The following is a 22,097-nucleotide window of genomic DNA, read 5'->3' as shown; positions in this document are numbered from 1 at the left end:
TTATTGACTTGATGTCAATGATGATGTCAATGTCCATGCCATTAAGCCTCTATGAGTTTCTCCCAGGGTTTAAGCCTTAACACATGGATGTATACAGCATGATCAAATTTCATGCCAGATGGGTCGTTGCCATTAACAATGCTCCTGCTATTTCCCTCAAGTAAAAACCAGGGTGAACAGCAAAAAGTCAGCTATTGGAACAGACTTGAAATCGGAATTAAGAAAGGTACCATAGACATAAGAAGTATCAATGGAAAAAAAGTGGAACTTGCAGAAGAATTAGAGAAGCACCACATCAACATACTTAGTGTTACTGAAACAAAGAAGACAAAAACAATGAGAGTCTTCTAAAGAATAACTGCAATTGTTATACTCAGGCAGTAGTGATCAGAGAATGACAGGAGTAGCTGTAGTATATAACACTAAACATGAAATTAATTTTTTTGAATAGCAGTCATTTTCAAGTATAGTGACGTGGGAATATTTCACAGTGGGGGGGGGGGGGATTTTTTAAGCCATCATAGAATGTAGCTTGATATAACAGAAAAGATAGTCCTTGTCAAAGATCTAATCAGCACAGCAGAAAATTAATACCAGACATAGAAATTTGTTAGAAAAATTTGGAGAAAAAAGCAATGTCAATAATAATAGTAAGTACATGCTTGATTTCTGTTCAGAACATGGAATATTTGTTACTAATGCCATGTTCCAACATGTACAAATTCACAAAAGAAATAAGAAAAGTCTCATTGACTATGTTGTTGATATCATATTATCTTCACTGGTTCATAATAAAAGAATATACAAGGAATTTGAAACAGGAAGTGAACATCACTTAGTTTATATAGTATAAAAATGAATATCATATTGATAAGTATGTAAGAAAGTTTTTCAAAAAAAATCAAAAGTTGAGCAGTTTCAGATGTGACCAAACTTAGCAACAGATTCTAAAGAAAATATTGATTTATTCCGACAGAGAGGGCCATGTATCAAAATTGTCTGCAATGACATTTTCTGTCCTTTCAGACAATATCGCTACCAGATTTCTATATGTCAGCATGTGCTCTGAGATAATACAGAGAAATATGTAAAAAAGTGAAGCAATGCATAAAAGTAACTACAAAATCCATGGAAAGACTTGGGTAAGAATACAAAAGATAAATCAGGAAAGCGACAAAATGTTTTGAAGATAATAAAGATGACATGAAAACTGAAGATAAAGAATTTCTAGATGTCTGGAGTTACTACTTTGAAAGATTGTTGAATGAAACAAGAAGTGACAGAACAGTTGCAGAAAATAGTCAAAAGCAATGCAAGTAAAAGCCTGAAAAATGGGAAGACAGTTGAAGTAAGTGATTTTCTACCAGAAATACTGGAATATGGAGTATCAAGTTTCACTTTTACACTACTTATTGTGGATTTGGTGTCAAGTTCTTGGAGGAATTGTAGTTTAGTGAAAGCAAATATAAATGTTCAGGAAAATAGGTGTGTTAAGTAATTATATGAGAGTATGCATGTATTACAGTGAAGTAACAAATTTTGTTTCTAATGAGAGAGAGAGAGGGATAGTATGACAAATATACAATAGAATGATAGAATGTGATAATATGAAATGGATAACCCCCAAGAATGGTGGATTAGTTGTCAGACAAGAAAAGTGATTAATGAGGAATGCAATTTAGCTGAAGAGTCAGCTTATGTCACCTATTTAAACTATTCAGGTTTTAAGAGTTACTTGAATCCCGTGCAAGGTATGGGATTCAAGTACTTTGCTTATTCAGTACTTTTTTTTTTTTTTGATGTCAGAAACATCCAGAATAAAGGCAAGGAGTTCATAGCATTAATAAATATAAATGAACTAAAAATTACTGAATTAATAAATATCAGTGATGAGCATGGTGTATTTAAAGAAGACAGACACAATAAGAAGTGCAAGGGGGTGGGGGTATTGTTAATGATTAGAGAGAGATCCAACTAGAGTAGAGACCTGGAATCATGGTGGTGGTAGTAGTAGTATGGATAGTTGATTGAAGGCTGTTTGTTAGAAGTCAACATCACTATAGTTCAGAGTTCTCTAAGAAGAGTCAGTCATCTAAGTCATCACTCTCAGCAGAGATAGGTTTGAAAGCACCAGTTCCTGTCTCATCACTGAAATTAATCAAACCTGAGCTCAATTAGTACTTGGGAGGGTGACCATCTGAGAACTCAAGGTGCTGCTGACATTAATTTTGAGCATCGTCTTGAGTAGCAGATGCAGTATTATGTTTTAGTAGATATTCGCAAAATTATGATATTCTTTTCACAATCATTTTTCATTATGACACCGATATGCAAGAGAAAAATGGTGACCAAGACATCGTTGTTGACCGATATCAACATGCAGGATTTAGTTTGATGTAGTATGTGTTTAAATGTATTCATTACCTAGAGTGAATGACTTCTGGTATGGGAGCACAAACGAAGAAAGTATTTATTGGAAATGTTTTGTAAGTGTATATAAGAAATGCAAGTTGTGAAAGAATGAAATGACTAATAATAAGGATATAAGCAGAATTGTCAAAGTGTTGTGGAGAATGTAGCAGAACATTGAGTGATAATGTACAAAATATAAATGAGAGTTTGAAGGAAGCGTTTGAAAGTAATGTGGATGATTTTTGTACACTAATACTAGGAGTATTAGGAACAAGAAGGAAGAGTTTTTGGCCATGGTTGGCACTTCCAGACCACAGGTTATAGGTATTAGTGAAACATGGCTGACTGTAGATGATATAACTAGTGGGATTGAATGTGATGGGTATAGTATGTTCAGGAATGACAGAGAGAATAAAATGGGGGGAGGAGTATTGTTGATGATAGCTGATGAGTTCCAGCCAAGGAGAATAGAAGTTGAATTGCAGGATAGAGAAAAGAGCACATTTGAGGCCATTTGGTGTGAGATTGTGGCTAGCAGAACTAAATATACAATTGGGTGCTGCTATAGACCAGGTGATGGAAAAGATGGTGGTGACAGTATGCACAAGCAAATAGAAGAAATGGGTGGAAGGAGGGTGATTATTATGGGAGATTTCAACTATGGTCGCATTGATTGGAGTGAGGAGAGGACACACGGGAGGAAGGAACTGGATTTTATGCGATTAAGGGATAACTATCTGCGACAGCATGTAATGGAAAATACTAGGGGTCAGAGAGTGCTTGACCTGGTAATTACATCTGAGGATTTGGCTGTAACAAATATGACCACATTGCCACCAATCGGTGAGAGTGATCATAGGGTCTTAACTTGGGAGGTGGCTAAAGGTGTAGAATTTTCAATTAAGACAGGGTACATGTGGAATTATCGGGCTGGAAAGTATGACAAGCTTAGGAGTTTGATTGGTTCAGTGATATGGCATGTACAACTGCAAGGACTAGAAGTTGATAGTGCATGGGAGGTAGTTAAGAAGTGCTTGCATGAAGCAATGGCTGACTGTATACCTAGAGTCCGAATAATAAATCAAGTAGGGGTTAAATGGATGAATAACACCATTAAGCTTGAGTTGCAAAAAAAGAAACAACTATGGAGGGAATTTAAGGAGAGGGGTGACCGGCAGGCACATGAACGGTATAAAGCGCAGGCCAGAAGGGTGACGAGTGTGGTAAGAAAAGCAAAAAAGGATTACGAAAGAACATTGGCCATGCAGGCTAAAGAGAATCCTAAACAGTTTTTTAGATATGTAGCAAGTAAAAGGAAAAATGTACATGGCAGATTGATTTTAAAGAATGCCGATGGTAGGGAGGTAACTGAATCAGTTGAGATAGTTGAGTTACTGAGTGAGCACTTTGCAAACGTATATCATCCAGGTGGTGACATTGCAGAAACGAATAAACCAGTAGATTATACGGGAATTGTAGTTAATGAAGTGGAGGTGAGTAGTCTATTGCATAATCTCAATGTCAATACATCTGTGGGATTGGATGGTATACCAGCTCGTGTTGTACGAGAAGCAGCTAAAGAATTGTCAGTACCCTTGACCATTTTGTTTAATTTGAGTCTCGGGTCTGGGTTAGTCCCGAGCGGGTGGAAAGAGGGGAAAATAGTTCCACTGCATAAAGGTGGTTCCAAGACTGCTGTTGTAAATTACCGACCGATTAGCATATCAGGAATCATTGTCAGGGTCTTAGAGAAATTAGTCAAGAAAAGAATACAGGATTGGATAGATGAAAATGGGATATTGTATGGGGGACAACATGGTTTTGTGAAGGGTAGATCATGCCTCAGTAACTTGCTCACGTTTTATAACACAGTGACGGCTGAACTGGATAGGGGTAATGGGTTTACAGTGATACTACTGGACCTTGCCAAGGCCTTTGATAGGACACCACATGGAACCCTAATCAGTAAACTGGAGCAGATGGGTAGATATAGGGTTGGTGAGATGGATAAGAGGGTGGTTGAAGGAGAGATATCAAAGAGTGGTTTATTCAGGAGTGGAGTCTAAAAGACGTCTTGTGACTAGTGGAGTGCCACAGGGCTCTGTTCTCTGACCACTGCTTTTCAATTTGTTCATCAATGATATTGGAAAGGATCTGAGAGGAAGTGTTCACTTGTTTGCTGATGATGCAAAGTTGGGTAGAGCAATTGTGAGTGCACAAGATGTCAAAATTTTACAGGATGATTTGGATAGTTTGGAGGACTGGGCTAGGAAAAATGGATGTCAATTTAATGTGGCAAAGTGTAAGGTTATGCACTTTGGGGTGAAAAGAATAGCAGCAGTATATCGCATTGGTGGAATCATACTTCAGGAGATTGATGAGGCCAGGGATTTGGGAGTGTTGGTGGATAGGGAGCTGAAGTTTAGGGGGCACATTGCAAAAGTAACTAAAACAGCTCGCCAAATCACTTGGCTTCTGAAAAATACTTTAACATGCAGAGACGAACGAGTTGTTGTTCCTCTGTATCGAGCCTTGATAAGACCCCATCTGGACTTCTGTGCCCAGCTATGGGCACCAGGGTTTCTTCGTGATGGGGAGGAAGTGGAGAGGGTCCAGAGACGAGTGACCAAGATGATAGCAGGTCTGTGGAATGAACCTTATGAAAATAGGTTGAAGATTTGTGGGTTGCAGAAATTGGATGATAGGCGAAGGAGGGGTGATATGATTGAGACATTCAAATTACTGAAAGGTTTTTATAAGATTGATCCAGAAGATATTTTTGAAAATATGACTGGTGGTGGGAGGACTAGGGGTCATGCATGGAAGCTGGGCAAGAGCGTGGTGGACAAGGGTGTTAGAGCTAGGTTCTTTACTTGGAGAGTGGTAAATGAGTGGAATAAGCTTCCAGAGTCTGTTGTGGGTGCTACGACCGTGAATGAGTTCAAGGCAAGGTATGATAGATACTGTGTGAATGTTGAATAGTTGTTCTTGACATGATGTTAGGGCCTCCCTCGATGAGTCTGTCGACTCCTTGGAGTTTCCCGGAACAATAATAATAATAATGATGGGATGCCAGCGTTAAAAGAAATTGCACGATTATGCAGACTGCTTCACAGGACAAAACATGAGCTCGGATGAATAGAGAAATGATTAGTGTGTGAAAGAAAGAGTGAATGAGAAAAGCATAAAAGTGCGAGAGACTTGTAGAAAAGAAATATTATTGTATGGGGATTCACTGATAAGAGGTATTCTTAATGAGAAAGTGACAAAAGCACTTTTATCTTTGCACTTTGGGAAACAATGTGCAAAGATAAAGGATGTTAGTGATGCTGTAAGTATACAGAAGAATGGAGCAAAGGGGTTGATTGTATTGGCTGGCACAAATGATTTGAAAGGTGAGAAAGATGAGAGAAAATATGAAAGAGTTGTTAGTGAAACAAAAATGAAAAGCAAGAAAGTAAATATAGCATCTCATCATCCACATTACTTTCAACCACCTCCTTCAAACTCTCATTCATGTTTTGTACACTATCACTCACTGTTCTGCTACATTCTTCACACCTTGACAATCCTGCCTTATATCTTTATTATGAGTCACTTCATTCTTTCATGACTTGCATTTCTTCTATTCACTTACAAAACATTTCCGACAAATACTTTCTCCATTCGTGCTCTTATACCAGAAGCCATTCACTCTGTAATGAATACATCTATGATAGGATAGAACTGAGAAGAAGCTATGATTGTCAATGAGAAGATTGTGTAGGGGGAATGGTATGCAGTTTATTGATGTATGGAGTAAATTTGATCAAGGAAAGGACTTATATATGCCTGACAGACTACACTATCACTCACATTTGAATAGTTTCGCAGTTAGATGTTTGGAGAAAGTGTTGTTTAGTGCAAGTGTGATAGTGCAAAGCCACAGATTGTATTGTTCTGTCCTATCTTCACAGTTCTATCCTATCTATGATAGGATAGAACTGAAAAGAAGGGGTATAATTGCCAGTGAGTCAATCACAAGATTGTGTAGAGGAATGGTGTGCAGTTTATTGATGTATAGAGTAAATTTGATCAATGAAAGGACTTACATATGCCTGACAGATTACATTTAAATGGTTTCGAAATTAGATGTTTGGAGAAAGTATTGTTTATTGCAAGTGTGGTAGTGCAAAGCCAGGAAAATGAGAGATATTAGGGAGGGTGAAATCAAGAATGTGTCTGGCCACCCCAAGTTCATTTATCACAGGCCTAATATAATGATCACGTTCAGAATTTCATAATAATGATTATGCAATTCTGAATGTGATTTCACAGGTCTCCTATTTTAAATGGGTTGGTAATGACATTACACAAGGGTAACTATGTGTACAAAGGGACATTGAAATGAATGTCCCTTTTCTACAAATGCAAGAAAAATCAGGAATAGGGTTGAGGAGTTTTTCAGCATCAGTATATCAGCATAAATATAGTCATCAGTGAGACCTGATTGACTGAAAATGATATAGTTACAGGGATAGAATATAAAGGGTGCTGTATTTTCTGGGAGGATAGAAGGAACAGGGCAGGAGTGGGGTATTGCTGCTGATAGCTGCAGAATTACAATGCGAGATAGAGGCAAATAGGAACAAAACGTTTTTGGGTGCTGCTGTAGACCAGGGGGTCAGCGTGATGTAAATGCCGCATAGCACAGTAAGTTTAGGCCAAACAATTATTATTATGGAGACTAACTATGGGGACATTGATTGTTGGGAGGAAAGGGGACTATAGCAAAATGGAGATTTATATAGTTGCTAAGGGATAATTACATGAAACAGTATGTTATAGAGGGGGACGAGGAGTTTGAGGGTGTTGGATCTGATAGTAGCATCAGGGGATGCATCAATAAAAAAGGTAGACACTCTGCCTTCAATTAGGGAGAGTGACCATGTGGTCTTTCTGGGAAGTTGCCAAACACGAGGAGTTCTCTGTGAAGAAGGGTTTATATTCAACTACGAGGCTGGTGATTATGACAGACTCAGGAGTCATCTTGGAACAGCTAGTACCATGGCTTGAGAAGCTACAAAGAAAGGATGTCAGTAGTGCATGTTAATTGGTCAGAGAATTTCTTGAGAGTAGCAATATCAGACTACTTACCTAAGGTTAGGAGGATAAACCAAGTTGGAATTAAGTGGATGAGGAGGAATATAAAGCAAGAGATGCAAAAAAAAGAAAACATTGTGGAGAAAATATAAATTAAAAAAGTGATCAGCATACTCATGATCAGTACAAAGTGCAAGCAACAAGGGTGACTAGTATGGTAAGGAAGGGCAAATCAGACTATGAGAGAGAATTAGCCAAACATGCTAAAGTAAACCCAAAAGTTTTTTTTATTACCTAGCAAGTAAGAGGAAAAATGACTATGGTAGAATGACTTTCAACAATGCTCATGGTAGGATGGTGACTGAACCAAAAATTTTGCAAAGGTGTATCATCCAAATGGTGATTTTATAGTTGCTGATGTTACAGAGATGCGTATCAACATTGAGTCAGATGAACAGGAAGTGTTCTGCATAAAAAATATGAATGTGAACACAGCAGTTGGGACTGGAAGGCATATCAGTGAGTGTCCAAGGGAATTGCCATTGCCTCTGATGAAGTTGCTCAATTTAATTCTCAGCTGTGGCAGCCTTCCAAGGGAGTGGAAAGAGGGTAAGGTGGCTCCAAGACAAAGGTTGCAAGCTACTGACCAATTAATATATCGGGAGTGGTTGTTGAAGTATTGGAAAAGTTGGTGAAAGGTAAAATACAACAGTGGGTGAATAGGGATGTTATACTCTATAGTGGGCAGAATAGCTTTTGTCTTAGTAACTTATTCATATTTTATAATAAAGTGACAGCAGAAATGGATAAAGGTAATCACTATGCCATGATACTGCTTGACTTTGCGAACACATTTGACAGAATACAACATAGAAAACTATTACAACAACTTGAGAGGATGGGAATGGATATGAAGTATGGATAGAGGGGGATGGCTGATGGACAGACACCAGAGAGTAGTATATGGTGGAATGGAGTCTAAAAGAATGATGGTGACTAGTGGAGTACTGCAAGATTCGGTACTAGAGGTACTGTTCTTTAATTTGTATATGGATGACATAGGGAAAGATTTAAGAGGGAATGTTCAGGTTGTGTGCTCTCTCTCTCTATGTTCACTGGGCATCTACAGATGCCGTATGGTCACTCCGATGCTCGGTGATGTTCCACACCAGGCCTCGCCATGTAGTCCTGTTGTTTGCTTTTCTGGCAACCTCAACTCTCTGAAGATCAGTCACTCCACACGTGCCATCCATCCATCTCAATGATGGTCTATACCTGCCTCTTTTTCCAGGAACTTTACCTTCTATTACTGTTCTGAGAAGTCCTCCTTCCATCCTTTCTATGTGTCCAAAATATTTTAACTTTCTTCTTTCAATATCCTTAAGGAGCCCTAAAGTTATACTAATCTTTTCTAATATTCATTTGTATGCCTTTCAGTATATGATATCCTCAACAGCCTTCTGTAACACACATCTCAAAAGCAGATATCCGTTTCCTATCTGACTTCTTTAGGTTTTAAGTCTCGCATCCATAAGTCGCTATTGGAAAAACAACTGCATCTAAAATCCTCAACTTTGTTCCCATGGAGATAGATCCATCCTTCCAGATTTTAGACAGTCTCTGACTGCTGTTTTAGCCATTCCTAACCTTTTTCTGACATCTTCTGAACAGCAATTCTTCACATTAATAATGGATCCCAGGTACTCAAACTTGCTGACTTCCTCAATTCTTTCTCCATTAGGATACCCTTGTTTTTCAAGAGCTTCTCTGTTTGTTTTTCCTTTGAGAACCATGATCTTTGTCTTGCTAGAATTGAGTTGAAGTCCTCTGTTATTACTGATCTTGTTAACTTTGTTAAGAATTAGTCCTAGTTCCTCCATGTCATTACAAAGGAGTACTGTATCATCAGCGCACCTCAGATTACTGATCAATCTACCTCCTATCCTAATTCCTGTCCTGAGCTCATCCAATGCTTCACACATGATGTCCTCTGCATATATACTAAACAAGTGAGGAGAAAGTAAACATCCTTGTCTAACTCCTTTTCCAACTTGAAGCCAGTCAGTCAATCCAATACCTGTTTTTACTGTGGCTTCTTATTCCTTATACAAGTTGGCTATCAACCTGATAGTGTGTTGAGGAAAACCCATTCTTTTCATTACTTCCCACAGTTTCACATGCTCAACACAGTCAAAAGCTTTAGAGTAGTCTAAGAAACACTTTACCAGAGGGAGTCTGAATTTTGTATTTTATATTTTTCTATGATCTATCTAAAGCAAAGGATCTGATCTCTGGTGCCCCTACCTTTCCTAAAACCTGCTTGTTCCTTGGGCATCTCTGCCTCAACTTTGGCCTCAATCCTATTTAGCATGATCTTTAATAAAATTTTGCTTGCATGAGATATCAAACTAATAGTTCTATAATTCTTGTATGCCTTCATATCACCTTTCTTGTGTAGTGGTATGAAAACTGACTTCTTCCAGTCTCTAGGCCATGATCCTGTCTCCCATATCCTTGTAATCAATCTATGAAACACTCTTATCCCTCCATCCCCTGTGGCCTTAATTAACTTTGCTGGGATTCATCTGCACCTGGGGCCTTATTGCTGTTGAGCTGCTTAACTGCTCTTTCAACTTCATGTCTAAGTGGAGGAGATTCCAAATCAAAATTTTCTTGGTGGGAGGACTCCACATTTTCTTTATCCACTCTGCTGTACAGTTCCTCACAGTATTCTTTCCATCTGTTTTTGATTTCCAACTCTTCTGTTAGTAATGATCCATTCCTGTCTTTGATGACATTCAATTTAGGCTTAAACTTGTGCTTTAAGTCACGAACTAAATAAAACATCCTTTTATAATTATGCCTTCTCATCTGGAACACTATTTCTTCACATTTATTAGTATAGACTTTTCCTTGTCCTGCTTGATGGCTCTTCTGATTTCTCTATGTAATCTCTTGTATTCTTCGGTCCCTGTGTCTCTTTGTTTTTCCAACCGCCTTCTTTTGATTAGTTCCCATGTTGAATCTGATATCCATGGGTCTCTTGGTTTTCTTATTGGGCCGAGATACGTCTTTGCTGTGTCCTGTATTATCATCTTGACTCCTTCCCAAAGCATTTCTGGAGATTTACTCATTAGTCTCCAAAAAATCATCCAACCGAGTTGATGTTTCTTCTGTGAACCCACTAGGAATTACTCTAACATCCAATCTAGTGGAATGTGCCTGACCTGGAAGTCTTCGGAGTCTTAATCTTACTTTGGCTCTTACCAGCTGATGGTCTGTACCACAATCTGCTCCAGGACAAGTATGCACATCAGAGATGCTTGTCTTCCACTGCTGGAGAGCCAGGATATAATCAATCTGGTGCCTTGACCTATCAATGTTAGATGTCCAAGTATAGGTTCATCATGGATGTTTCTGGAAGCAGGTATTGGTAATAACTAATCTGTTAGCACGGGCAAATTCCAACAGTCTTTCACCATGGGTGTTACGTTCACCCAGACCAAACATGCCACACTGCAGCGTGACTCTCATACTCTTTCCCACTTTTGCATTTCAGTCTCCTAAGATATACAGTATGTCTCTCCTTGGTAGGCAGTCCAAAACAGTTTGTAAGTTTCATAAAATTCTTCACTCTCTTCTTCAGGCCTATCCGTGTGGGGGTGCATAAACTACCACAATTGATACATTGGTAGGCTGAGCCTTAAGTCTAATGGAGAGTATCCTATCATTAATGGGGTTATAATCAAGAAGTCTTCTTACCTGAGCTGTCTTCAGTATCACAGCTACCCCATGATGTTTTGAGTCACAACCTGAGTAAATAACTAGCTTACCATCCTGTCTTTTGAAGTGACCTTCTCCATTCCATCTGGTCTCTGTAATTCCCAAGATGTCAATTTTATACGTATCCATCTCTTTACAGACAATCTCAAGAGTACCCATCTATAAACTCGGACATTCCATGTGCCTATGTAAAATTCCTTTCTAAGATTAATCTTATACATTCTGTGTTGCTCATTCACAATATCACTGACTTTTGATGGAGACTGTAATATACTTCTTGAACAGGACCCTCTGCCTAAGCCCTGAACGTGGCTCTGATTATTCTGCGTGACAGCCGATGCAACATGAGATGCGTTATTAGGCACAATCATAGTAGCATTTTGGAGTGAAGTCACTGCAAGAAGAAAGTGGTAGGGTTGCAGAGGTCCTTTCCACATAAGATGAAATGGCAAAATAGGAAAGACTCACCCCTAGCCCTCGAATGCTCTAATAGCATTGGGAGGAAGGTAGCAAGAAGAAAAGAAAGAAGGAAAGAAAAAAAAAGGGGGAGGGACCAGTCTACAGATAATGTAACAGATGTATATTACATGAAGTAAGGCATGGTCCAGCATCAGGTACCTTGGGTTTGCCATGCCTGTACTCACTAAAGTGAGCCCTTAAGTTGTTTGCTGATGATGCAAAATTGAGATGAGCAATTGTTGATCAAGATGATGTGGGTATTATATTCTGCAGGATGATTTAAATAAATTGACATTGTGGGCAAAGGATAATAATTGTCACTTTAATGTTGCAAAATGTAAGATTATGCATTTTAGGTTGAAAAGGTTGCATATTATGTATCATATTGATTGTATTGGTTTGCAGGAAATTGATAAGTCTATGGACTTGGGGGATAGTGGTGGACAAAGGGTTGAAGTTCAGAGGGTATATTGCAAATTTGATAAAATAGCTCAACAATATTGAAAAAAATCCAAGTAATTTGTTGAGTAAAAATCCACACTAACAAGTAAAGATATGGAAGTTATTATCCAAAAATTTTTAAGGCTATAATTCGGCCACAAATCAAAATTATTGGAAACTTCTGTCCTGGAGCCATGCTTATAGAGCTGCTCTAGGACAGAAATTTCCAATCATAGACCAGACTGTATATCTGCAGTTGTGGTCAAGATGTTGGAAAGATTGGTTAGGAATAGAATACAAGATTGGGTTGATGAACATAGTATTCTTTATGATAGTTTGCATGGATTTGTAAATGGTAGGTCTTCCTTTAACAATTTATTTGCATTTTATGATAAATTAATGAGTTTGTTAGATAAGGGAAATTTGTATACAGTGGTAATATTTTTGAACTTGACAAAAGCATTTGATAAATTACCACATGATAAGTTGGTGTACAAGCTGCGGAGGATGGAAATATGCAGATGTGGGGGTAGTAATTAAGACAGTATACCCTACCTTATAGTGGTTACAGACTTCTAAATTGTCTTATTATTAATTCTTGTTTTATCCCTGAAGATCTTGCTTATATTAGTATTGTGGTTAGATGATTGGTGAATTGCTCTTTGAATGATACCAAGTTATGTATGAATGGAGCAGTGTCTCAAAAAAGAAGAGTAAGTGGCATGCTCCAGGATTCTGTCTCTGCTATTTATTAAATATATTTATTACATAGTAAACCTATAGTACATTTGTACCATGGGTGGGCTAAGATTTTTTTTTCCATTTTTTATCAATTTTATATTTTTTTGTAATTTTTTTTAAAATTCATTTTAGAATAGTCCAGAAATCCTGCTCTAGAGACCAAACATGGAACTTTTTCAGTGCACTTCAGGCCTGTTAGTAAGCAGGGCGATGGTCTCACACCAGGTGATGAAATTCATCTTTCAACTATGTAGCACTGCTGATGTTAATTACGTTCAGTAAGATTTGAATAAACTTGACTTGGACAAAGGAGTGGGATTATAGTTTTAATATTAATAAATGCCATGTGTTGCATTTTGGAATGCAGAATATAAGGCTGTACCATATAGATGGTGCTATACTACAGCAATTGGATGAGATTTGAGATTTGGGAGTGATGGTTGACAGTAGACTAAGTTTAGAGGGCATATTGGCCGGCCTTGTTGGCCGAGTGGTTAGCGTATCTGCTCTCCAGCCAAAAGGCTGCGGGTTCGAATCCTGCCGTGGGCATGGATGTTTGTGATTGTCTGTGGAAATACTGGCGGTGGTGTTGGTAGATGACTTTAGTGTAGTTGAGTAGGTGTCCTCCATCAATGAGTCTTTGGACTCCCTGGAGGTGTCGCATAATAATAATAATATTTCTAGTGTTGCAAAGGCTACACATCGTAGTGCTACTATGATAAGAAGTACTCTAATATGTAGGGATAAGGAAGTGGTTGTGCCACTGTATAAAGCGCTCATCAGATTGGATTATTGTTCTCAGATTTGGTCACCTGGTTTTAATTGTGATGCGGAAACATTGAAGAGGGTCCAGAGAAAGTGACCAAGACAATATCAGGACTCTGGAATGTTGGCAATGGAGAGGCGTTGAAAGAATGTTAATTGCAGAATTTGGTAGATTGAAAGAAGAAAAAGGTGATATGATAGAGACTTTTAAGTTAGTGAGGGATGTTATCAATAATTCAGAGGGATTATAAAATGAGTAAAAGGCAAGAGGGGAGAATCAGAGGCCAATTCCTGGAAGTTATGTAAGAGTGCGGTGAAAATAGATGTGAGGATTCGATTTTTTATATTGAGAATTGTTGATAAATGATATGCATTACTCGAATATGATGCTAATGCCAGCAATGTTAAGAAATTTAAGATTGAGTATGATAAACAAGTTATCAGATGAACGAACCTTCCATGATGTGTCTATCGACTCCATGGAGGGTGTAATAAAAATATTATTTCTTATATGTCACTACACAAAACATAAGTTCCCACATAATATAAAGATATTGCTTATATCTGTTTTAAAATGTTTAATGAGTTTATTTTATCTAAGAAAAAAAAAAACTTGTAGAAATTTGGAAATTTTTCTTTTAATTTTCAGGCGTCTTAGTCGGGGAGATAGTAAATATAGCAGTGTTCAACAACCATCATCTCCTCATTCCAGTGAAGGAGGACCAGTAGTCAGCAGTTCTAATACCACTTTTTCTAGTCAACAAGCTCAGATAAAGCAAGGATGGAGTTTACTTGCTGCACTCCACTGTGTGTTGTTGCCTGATCTAGTTCATACATCTAACTTTAAAAGTCCACAGGTGGAAATGTTAGCACGTAGGTGGCAGGATCGCTGTCTTGAGGTAGATAATTTCTCAAGCTCTGAATGACCAGTTTGATTGCAGATGTGGGGTAGTAATTAAGACAGTATACACTACCTTATAGTGGTTACAGACGTCTAAATTATTTTATTAATTCTTATTTTATTTCTGAATGCACAGCGGTTGCTTTTTTTTTTTATTTCATAAACAAATGTATCCAAATTATAGTACACTTGCAAAGGTTTACAAAAAAGTACATATAATGTAATTCCAAAAACTCTAAACAGAATTTTTAAATTTTAACAATTTCACCATTAAGATTGATAAACTGCTTACATTATGTGACTAATGTTTATATCATATTACAAATATGCTTAACAAATGTGCTATATTTTTTAATGTGACAAATATTTCAAGTTTGCATTGTTAGATATTTTATAATTAATATGAGAATTAACATTTCAGAAATATAAGTTTATGTATCTACTTGTAACTATTATCACCAAAGACCTTCAGGAAGTCAAGGACTCATCAAGACAGTCTACACATCACCCACATCAGCTGTCATTACCTTCTCTTAAATTCATTTACACTATAAGCGTCACTTGTTCCTTTTACAGGCAGACTCTTCCACTCATTCACTATTCCCTGAAAGAAAAGTCTTCCACAGCAGATGAATCCTTCTCCTTCTCTGACCTTTCATGTGATGAAAAATTTCATCGACCAATAATCTATAACACTGTTTCAGAAGGTTGTAGTTTATTTACTATCATATCACCTTTCTTTCTCCTGTTTATCATTATCTGCATCCATCCATATACTCTCAATCTATTCCATAATCCCAATATCATCTTTGTAACTCTTCTGCAAAGAAACAACAGTTTCTTTATCTTAATTACCATGATCCCACCAACATAAAATGCCTTTGGAAATTTCATCATGCCAAAATGCATAACTTTCTGCTTACTGACATTGAACTGATATCATTTACCCACAGTATCAGCCTATTCAAATCTGTAAGTGTGCTGTATATCAGAGTATCCCTGATTCCTCCTGCTAATCTTTGCATCATTAGCAAACAGTTGAAAATCTGCTGCCAAGTCCTTCCAGTATCATTAATACAGATTAAACAACAGTGGTTTCCTTAAATCTGACAGACCCCCCCCCCACCTCCTAATATACCATTTTCTGATGTCCATCAACATCCACTTATCCAAGTCAATAGTTTATAATCCAATTCCGTATTCTCCAGTTTATGCACCATCCTTTCATGTTATATCTTATCAAATGCCTTAGCAAAGTCCAAAAGTTATCATAGTGTATCCATTCCCTTTATTGAACTGAGACATAACATTATCATAAAATATGAGCAAATTGCTCCCACATGATCTCCCTTTAGTAAACCCATACTGTTGTTTGCAAAGTATAGCTTGTCTGTCAACCAATTTATGCATATAAGTTCTTACCAACTTCTGTAAAATCTTCGCAACCACTCTAGAGATACTGATAAGTTGGTAGTCAGATACATCGGTTTTTTTACATTACCCTTGTACAACTATTATACATTCTTTCTATTCCTGTGGGATCTTTTCTGATATGAGACTCAATTCAGCTGAATTGACCTAACCAATTCAGTTGAGCATTCCTTTAGCATATGTGCTGATATCCCATCTTTTCCTTATTGCTGAATTTTTATCCAGATTATGCAACAGCTCTAGAACCCCCATCTTATGCATTGTTATCTGTTCATTCAGTGTGATGCTAGCACTGTGTGCTATATATACACGTCAAGTTGATAGATTTAGCAAATAGAACAATTAAAAAGAATTTTATCTGAACAATTACATCTGCTTCTGCCACGAGAATACCATCTGTATTCATTGAAGTTATCCTTCCATATTAATTCTTTGTTTTACTTGCTTGCAACATAATGATAAAATTCTTTTGAATTGTCCTTAGCCTGCACAGTCAATTTCTTTTCATACTCCAACTTAGAACTTTCCATACAATACTCGTGACTTTTCTGGCCTGCGCCTTATATATTTCATAATTCTTCTGGTCTTTATTCTCATATTACTTCCGTATCATCCTCTTCTTATGGATCTCTTGCTTAATAAGATTACAGATTCATTTCAATCCCATGCTATTGTTCTTCAAACTCTAGAGACACATTCAGATACTGCATTTAAACATCTTTTCAAATCTTACCATGCTTTGCTGATATCCTTCCTGTTCAGTAACTGATACCACGAGACTGAACATAGTATTCTCCTGAGTTTTAATGATTTCCAGCTTTGTAGTTCAGCATGTAACCTGGCCTGATTGGAACATCATATACTTTGCTACATTTAAGATCAGTACAGCATGATCACTATCACCGACTGGTGTCAGAACAGTCACATTTTTAACTGAGAGACCTTGTGATGGTATGATCATTTTTAACACTCAAGCTCCTTCTTGAGGTCATTCTGCTTGAGAAAGTTATCTTGCAACAGCTCAGTAAATTCTCCTTCATTATTATGAGTTTTTTCTATGCATCAATTTGCTGTTCTATTCATTAAGGTGATTCAGTAATATAAATTGGAAATAATTGTTTCCTAACATTTCAGCCATGTATAGATAATGCACATGCGTCAACTAGCGGTAGAGTTAGGAAGTACAGACGGAGGAATTCTTTAAAAGCGTGTGCGTTGCTAGTAGCAGTGGTCGATTATTCCGTACATCCTGTTTTAAAATATTTCATAAAGTAAATCATTATTTGTGTATATTTTGTTATTAGATCTGAATTGCCCATGTAAAATAAAAGTACTTCTCGGAGAAAATCCTACACAGCACAGTTCAAGCTTGAAGTGGTAGAAGTAGCAAAGGAAAAAGGGAATCATGAAGCTAGTAGATTGTTCAGTGTTGGAGAAAGTAGTGTTCGTGAATGGCGAAAGGCTGAAACAGTCCTGAAATATTTACATACGAGGAAACGTGCTATGAGGTTTAGAAGGTACTTGTGTGGCCAACCATAGGAAAAAAACTGTTTGATTGGGTTGTTAGTGAAAGAGTTAAAGGTATGAGAATATCTACTGTCCGTGTGTTGCAGGAATCGAAAATAATTCAATGAATGGCATCCATGAATATAACAAAACAGGGCAGATGAAAAGAAAGTCATATAATGATATAGTTACGTGGATTGTAGAAAGTTGGGCTGCTGTAAGTGAAAACTGTGTTAGAAATGGTTTCATTAAAACACAAGGGAATGCAGTGGTGTCTGGTGACAATGATTATGAAGCTGAAGAAATACCAAACAAAATTTTTAATGCAATTGATTCTTTCAATATTGAGTCTGATGAAGAATTTTTTGGATTTGAATAGTGTTATGTTCATTAAATATTAGGTAATACTTCTACCTTAGTTTTGTTATTACATTTGATTTTCCTCTCATACCTTTCTAATGTATACTGTGCATGTTCATTTTTAACGAATTTCAGATAATTGTTAAGATAAAGAGAATTGTTTTATCTTCATATTGATCTTCTGAGTAGTAGAAGAGATATCCAACTGAATTAAGCTATTTCTTATAAAACAAATACACCCAATTCTTCATTTACATGGTAAATTGGTTCCAGAAAAAAACATCTAAAAAAAGAACGCAGTGCATTTGAAAAAATAGAAGAATGGTTCCAGATGTGAAAATCCATATGAACAATAAGTTATTTTCAAACAAAACATATGAAAATCAATGAATAAAACTCTATTTAATTTTAATGGAACATTTTTTATTTTAAAAACTTATTTAAAGTATATACATATGTATCTTTCTTAAAGAAAATAGTGTGTCACTAATAAAACAGAAATTTGAAAAGACCCGAATAAATACACCCATGTATATGGTTATTACTTAAATTTTATTCGCTGTCACTTTCTGACAGCCGCATTCTTTTGTGTGAGACGGGAATTAAATCACTTCCATCACTTGAAACACTTTGGCTGCCCTGTTCATGCTGCAATAGCAAAACGTTTTCTTCAGTAAAAGGAACTAAATTAGCACTAATTTCCATTAATTCTGAAGGTTGATTTTTTTTTTTTACCATGAACTCTGTAATTAATCATTCAGATCCTGTTTTGACTAGATCTTTGTATCATTTTTTCATGTCACACCACACATGACTTCAGTTTATGTTTAAACTGTTCAGCTCATTCAGTATTTGGATCATGTGTAAGAAAATGCAATTTATTAGCCATTTGAAGCCCTTCTTTAATTAATCCTGCAGTTAGTGGAATCTAATCATCATCATCACTTTTTTCTTTTTCATTGAGATTCTCAAGGACAGCTTCTATTATTTCGTCATCACTAACAACCTTGTCAACCATCAGTTCTTCAATATCTGCAGACGAAAAATCATCAAATCCTTCTCCGCCAACTGCATGTACTAATCTGATGATATTGAGATATTCATTTGTATGCAAAGGCACCGGTTTTTTTCACACATTCTGACCAAGTAGCTTTCCAGCATGCATTTAAAGTTGATGGTTTCAATTCTGATAACACCAACTTAGCAAGTTTGATGCAATCCAAAATAGAAAATTTCTTCCACATATCAATAACTGTCAGTTTTGAAGGTAGTAATCACACCCTGGTCTAGTGGTCGTATTAAGAGTATTATATTAGGTGGCAGAAAACAAAATTCCATATTCGGGTATTCTAAAACAGGATGGCCAGGCGTATTGTCTATAATCAATAAAAACTTTATAAAATCCAGATTTTTTCCCATCAAATAGCATTTAACTTCTGGAACTTGTTCTTTAATTGATAATCCACAAAAAACATTAAAAATTTCTTTTGTAATCCAAACTTTTTTGTTTGTTTGTTTGCCTTCCAGTGCACTGATAACGTGTTAAAATCCACAGCTTTCATTGCCTGCAGTCTTAGAAATCAATTAATGAGTAATGGTTTTAATATACGATCTCCTGAAGCATTGCTGCAAAATAATAGTCACACGATCCTTAGCTGCTTTAAAGCCACCAACATTTTTTTTCCAAAAAAGGCCTGTCTCATCTGTGTTCCAAAGTTGATCAGGAGTATAGCCACCATTTTCAATAATTTTGGAAAGTTTTGAAAGAAATTCCCTAGCTGCCAGCTCATCTGCAGATGTGGCTTCTCCATTTATTTTCCATTATGAAGTTCATATCTTGAGAATTTTGTAAGCGCCAAACTTTGCTTGCAGAAAAATCAGAATTGTTGTGTGATGTTGTTGGCTCCTTTTCTTGAATCTGCGTGTACAACCATAATGCTTTCTGTTTGATGACATTTCCATCTAAAGGTATTCCTTTTTGTGAGCAATCTTCTATCCACATCTCTAGGGCCTTTTCCATCTTCACTTTTATAATGTCTCTCATATATGATGATGACTTGGCACCTAATTTTGTTCCATAAAGAAAGATTTTCTAATGGCCTCTTCATTTTTCTTAATCATTTTCATGGTAGCTTTGTTCAATCCAAAATATTTCCCTAAGGATGTAGAACCTTCTCCGGTTGCTAAACGATCTAAAATTTGGATCTTACTTTCTAGAGAAATAGCTTTTCTTCTTCTTCTGCCTAACTGAATTATCTGACATTCGTAATTAATATGGTAATGTTATGAAAATATCTGAAAATAATCAATAATTAATTTTACTGATTTGATATTATGCATACAAAATTTCAAAATTTAATACATACCTGTATAACTCTATTGCATGAACAAAACATATAAACATAATTATAATGGAAATACCCTTTTTAAAATAACTGAATTCAAACAGAAATTTTTAAAATAAGTGCCATTTGAACCCTGTTAAATATACCATGTAAAAATAGAATTGCTTTTGTTTTCTAAACCGTGTTATCGAAATTGTGTAAAAAAAAAAAAGCCATGTAAAAAGAGAATTAGCTGTATAATCTATATATATATATATATATATATATATATATATATATATATGAAGTGCTTTACATTATGGGAAAATACTAAGAATAGTGATCAAAGCTTTACCCACCTCTACAATGAGTTGCCCTGGTGTTGTACCATCTTTAGACTTGAACTTTGTTTCAGGCGCAAACTTAATTGTTTGCATACTTGGGATTAGGTGCTAAAATAACCAAGCATATAAAATTGCTTGGTTATCCTAATATATATATATATATATGTCATACTTCTGCTGATTATTCAGTTTATCTGTAATAATAATAATAGACAGAATGATGACCTGAGTGTTGAAACTAAACAGGAAGCTACTTTTCTTCCTAATTTCAGGCAGTTTGAAAATTGTCTTCAAAAAAACTCAGATGTTCTTTCAGTGCCCTTAAAGAATAGTAATTCTAAAAGTAATTCTTATTTCCATATAACGATATAACACTTTTGAAAGAAATCGCATCATGTTGTACCATCTTGTGTATTTCTGGTTTAAACTAATAGGAAGTACAGTTTAGTCGGCTAAGTCTCAAATTGTCAGCCCATCCTCATTCATTCAGTACTCAGTGATTACCTACTGATGGGGGATGCATCATGTGAAGGTAGTGATTAGACATCAGGTCAGAAGTTCCATTTGGTTCTCTGCTTTCATTAAAGGTGATATGGACGTCTCCTCCCATTAATCTGGCTTTGACCCTTAAGTGATTCTGCTTCAGTAAGAGAGATATTAGCCAAAACACTAAGCTAGCAGTATATATACAAGACAATGTTCAAATTAGTTTTAAGTTATGGATCTGAGAGTTGAGTTAGAAATAAAGCACATGATCAAAGATTAGTGACCACAGATATGAGAATTCTGAGAAAAATTAGGGCATGAACAGGTGACATCAATGGCAGAATCATATTAAAAATGAAGACATTAGGAAGGGACTTGACATTATTAGAATTCAAGAATACATGAGCAGGGCTAATCTAAGGAGGCATAGTTACTTCAGCAGAATGGAAGAGAAAAATTAGCAAAACAGGTGTTTAATGCCAAGATGGTGGGAAAAAAGACCCAAAGGAAGACCACGATCTAGATCAGTAGTTGTCAAAGTAGTCAATATCGATTCCCAGGGGTCAATTCGGGCTCAGGGGTTGACAGAAAAATATAAGACATCATTGTATGGGTAATATTTAATTCGGTTAACTTGGATTACCTCTATCCTGAATGACAATGCAATTAAGAGTGAATCGTGGGAACAGTGACATGAATAGGACCTGTAAGATGGAGCAAGGTCATGAAAATAGTTACGGAGGCCAATCAAATAGGCCAAAATGATGTATTTACCAATAAACGGATGTCGGTGGTTCCCGCGCATTGGGAGCGAGATTGCAACACGTGCATGGTTGCTTATTTACTTATACTTGCACGCACTGTCGGTGCCAGGTTATTTTGCATCCTAGGCAAAGTTTACAAGTGTGCCCCTTATTTCACAAGTTGGATATTTTTTTTAAAGAAATTTTAAATATAAAAAATAAAAATTATTTGTCATGCTTTATTAATAATATACAAAGTAATATACCATATGTATAATATATGAAAATCAAATTTTAATTTTTCTTGCCTTCAATTTTG

The 22,097-nt window shown here is 36.4% G+C and overlaps 1 protein-coding gene across 8 annotated transcripts in view; it reads left to right on the top strand.

Moving 5' to 3' along the window:
• Rbcn-3B (WD repeat-containing protein Rbcn-3B) overlaps window positions 1-22,097 on the top strand; it is a 717,321-nt gene that overhangs the window by 560,458 nt on the left and 134,766 nt on the right. For all 8 annotated transcript variants that reach the window (XM_090405900.1, XM_090405903.1, XM_090405904.1 and 5 more), the window contains one exon: window positions 14,333-14,582. In XM_090405900.1, coding sequence (XP_090262026.1) covers window positions 14,333-14,582 — 250 coding nt within the window. The remainder of the gene's footprint in view (window positions 1-14,332; window positions 14,583-22,097) is intronic.

Source organism: Typopeltis vanoorti, chromosome 15 (genome assembly GCF_054136105.1).
Source record: "Typopeltis vanoorti isolate ZY-2024b chromosome 15, IOZ_Tvanoo_1.0, whole genome shotgun sequence".
Taxonomy (NCBI): Eukaryota; Metazoa; Arthropoda; class Arachnida; order Uropygi; family Thelyphonidae; genus Typopeltis; species Typopeltis vanoorti.
Note: the sequence above shows the minus strand (reverse complement) of the source record. Positions and strands in the feature narration are given on the sequence as shown.